The sequence below is a fragment of the Myotis lucifugus genome, unplaced genomic scaffold (genome assembly GCF_000147115.1).
Source record: "Myotis lucifugus unplaced genomic scaffold, Myoluc2.0 scaffold_300, whole genome shotgun sequence".
NCBI lineage: Eukaryota > Metazoa > Chordata > Mammalia > Chiroptera > Vespertilionidae > Myotis > Myotis lucifugus.
In genome coordinates, this window is record NW_005871348.1 from 292,263 (window position 1) to 295,189 (window position 2,927).

Consider the following 2,927-nt stretch of genomic DNA (forward strand, 5'->3'; position numbering starts at 1 on the left):
AAGACTTGTAACTATTTGCAACAGCATGGATGAATTACTCGCTTCGCGAGTAGAATTATGCTAAGCAAAATAAGCTAGTCAGAGATAGATAAGTATCACATGATCTCACTCTCACTCATATGCGTATTCTAATGAACCAAATAAACTGATGAACAAAAACAGACCCAGAGACATAGAAGCATGCAGAGGGATAAGTGGGGTGGAGAGGGAGAGATCAACCAATGAACTCAATGCATAATCCACAGACACAGACAATAGGGTGGTGAAGGCCTGGGGGGGGGGGGGGGGAAGGGAGAGGGCAATGGAGGAAAAAGGGGACATATGTAATACTTTCAACAATAAAGATTTAAAAAACAGAAAGAAAATAAAGGTCAAACTAAAATGTTCTATGGTACTAGATTGATGACAAATAAGGCAGTGTTTTTTCCTTTAAAAATCTAAAAATAAGGGCTCTTAATTACAAAAGCATGGCCAAGATGTTTTATACTGACAAACAAAAGCACCATAATTAAATGTTACTCACTTTTTCCAATTAAAATATGACATTAAATCAATAACAATGCTCACCGATACTGATATGTCTTCATTTTTTCTCTTAACACTGGAGTCAAACAAGACATTTCTTCCTCGTCTTTCACAGTCTTGATATACAATCAGTCGAATCTGGCTTGGATCAAACTCTGGCAAAGGCCAACTTTAAAGAAAAATAAAGATCCATTAGAGTTATTTAATAAATATTCCACATAAATTTCTATAAATAAAACCTATGTAATAGCCCTAGCCGGTTTGCAGTAAAACTTTTAAAAAGCCACTGCATTTGTTTTATGTACTATTATAATGCATTTATTTCACAATTAAAAAGATTAATGTAATGAGAGAGAGATAGGGAGGAAAGGGAAAGAGAGAAAACAAAAAGCTGTGAATACTAGTCTGGTGAACTGAACACATAACTGATAGGACAGTTGCTAAGAAATAGGAGAACTGCCATTCCAGAGGCTGTTTGTCATTAGTTACATTAGGCTGAATGGTCCATTCCTCACAATCCATTTAGTCACATCTCTTGGTTGGGATTCCTCCTTTCCTTAAGAAAACCTGATCCTTAACCCTATCAATACCTGTCAAGCAAATTGTAACTGGCAATATAAAACATCTTCATCCCAAACTCTTGACAGTATATACAATTTTAGTTTTCTCCTGTCTAGTCCTTAGCAAATATATGTGTGTTAGAAACTAATGAAAGAACCTCCAAGAAACTGAAGCTAAACCACAGAGATTCATCCTTAGACTACAATAATTTGCATCCCATTGAACTGCTTTTATTAAACTGTGCTTTTAATGTTATACAAAGGAAACTAAAACAAGAAACCAAATCAGGAAAGTGGCCTCATGGGAAACAAATGAGCATTTTAGAGGAAGAAATAATATGGTAGTCACTAAGGACCACCCATTAGCTTTAGAAACAAAAAGTCATTGATGATCATGGCAAGGGCTGTTCTAAGGAGTAATGAGTAGGGGGGGGGGGGTCAGATTGTAGTGGATTAAGAAGTGAATGGGAACAGGAAATAGTAAATTTTAAACTATCAATAAAGAGAAAGAAAAGGAATCATGAAGCAGAGTGACAGCTGCTTGTTATTAAAAAGGACACATCTGAACATGGATACAGAATACAAGTAAAAGGTCAAGCCTCAAACAGAAGAATAACCTCTACACTAGGATGGGGGGAAAAGGAGGTAAAGGTGGACAAGAGTACAGAAAGATTTGTAGATATGAAAGGAAAATGTTTAATGAATTCATGTCTCTAAGAGCCCTATTTCCTCTGTAAAGTAGGAAGAAAGGATAAAAAATGTTGTAAAATGTGAGAACAGCAGAAAGTCAACAATGGTTGTGAGAAAGAAAATATGTTAACTAGGAAACATAACATTTCTGGGAAATGCTGAAAGCCTACATGAGGTTGAAAACTATGAATATGTACCAGCCACAAACTAGACAGGTCATTTTTACCAGCTTGAATTTGGATCAGATTGAGCCCAGGTAAGGATTTGGATAGGTAGATAGAACAAAAGGAAAGGGGGGTTATAGGGATAGAGCAGAAGACTGACAAGAATACAGCTGGGATGATGGAGAGTGGAATCTAAGCTGGTTAGGGAAGACAGTGAAGTTTGGAGGCTAGCAGATTTGAAGAAAATGGAGGCAGTATGGTCAAAGTGCTAAAATAACATGAAAAGATACAGGGGCAGCAACTAGATAAGAAATAGAAGACTATAATCACAGGGTAGAATACTAGAGTTTAAGATATAAGAAGTAGAACAGTTCACTCATCCATTTAATATAGATCATGTGCCTACTATATGCCAAACATTGGTTAAGATGAGGTAAGAAAAAACCTGCCCAGGAAGCAGAGACACCCGTACTAAGTAAAGAAATAATACCCCTGGGAGAACCAAGATGGCGACATAAGGTATAAACCTGTATGTGCTGCCCCCCACAACCACATTAAAACTACAACTAAAAGACAAAACAGCTATCATCCAGAACCACGGGAAAGCTGGCCCAGTGGAAGTTCTACAACTAGAAGGAAAGAAAAAAAGCGCATTGATACTGGGTAGGAGGTGCAGAGGCGCCAAGAGCAGAGATACGAAGGCGCGCCCGAGGCAGGCTGTGCCTGGGTGCGCGGTTTTTTTCAATGGGAAGGGGATACAAGCTCTTGAATGCACTGAACTTGGAGACTCTGGAGACCCAGACTCCTATGGGGGGGGGAGGGGGGATGGGGACTGGACCGTCTTGCAGCGGGTTGGAAAGCGAGGGTGGCTTTCTCGCAGAGCTGCTCACAGGGATCATTGTTACTGCGGGGGCGCAGGACTCTGGGACGCGGAGACCCGAGGAGTCACGGAGACGGCTGGCGACAGCCATTGCTGTTGCTCTGCCCT

The 2,927-nt window shown here is 39.7% G+C and overlaps 1 protein-coding gene across 4 annotated transcripts in view; it reads right to left on the minus strand.

The window, feature by feature from the left end:
• Nucleotides 1-2,927, minus strand: part of FNIP1 (folliculin interacting protein 1) — a 104,719-nt gene that overhangs the window by 71,395 nt on the left and 30,397 nt on the right. For all 4 annotated transcript variants that reach the window (XM_023763777.1, XM_023763775.1, XM_023763774.1 and 1 more), the window contains exon 2: nt 568-694. In XM_023763777.1, coding sequence (XP_023619545.1) covers nt 568-620 — 53 coding nt within the window. In that variant the 5' untranslated portion in view covers nt 621-694. The remainder of the gene's footprint in view (nt 1-567; nt 695-2,927) is intronic.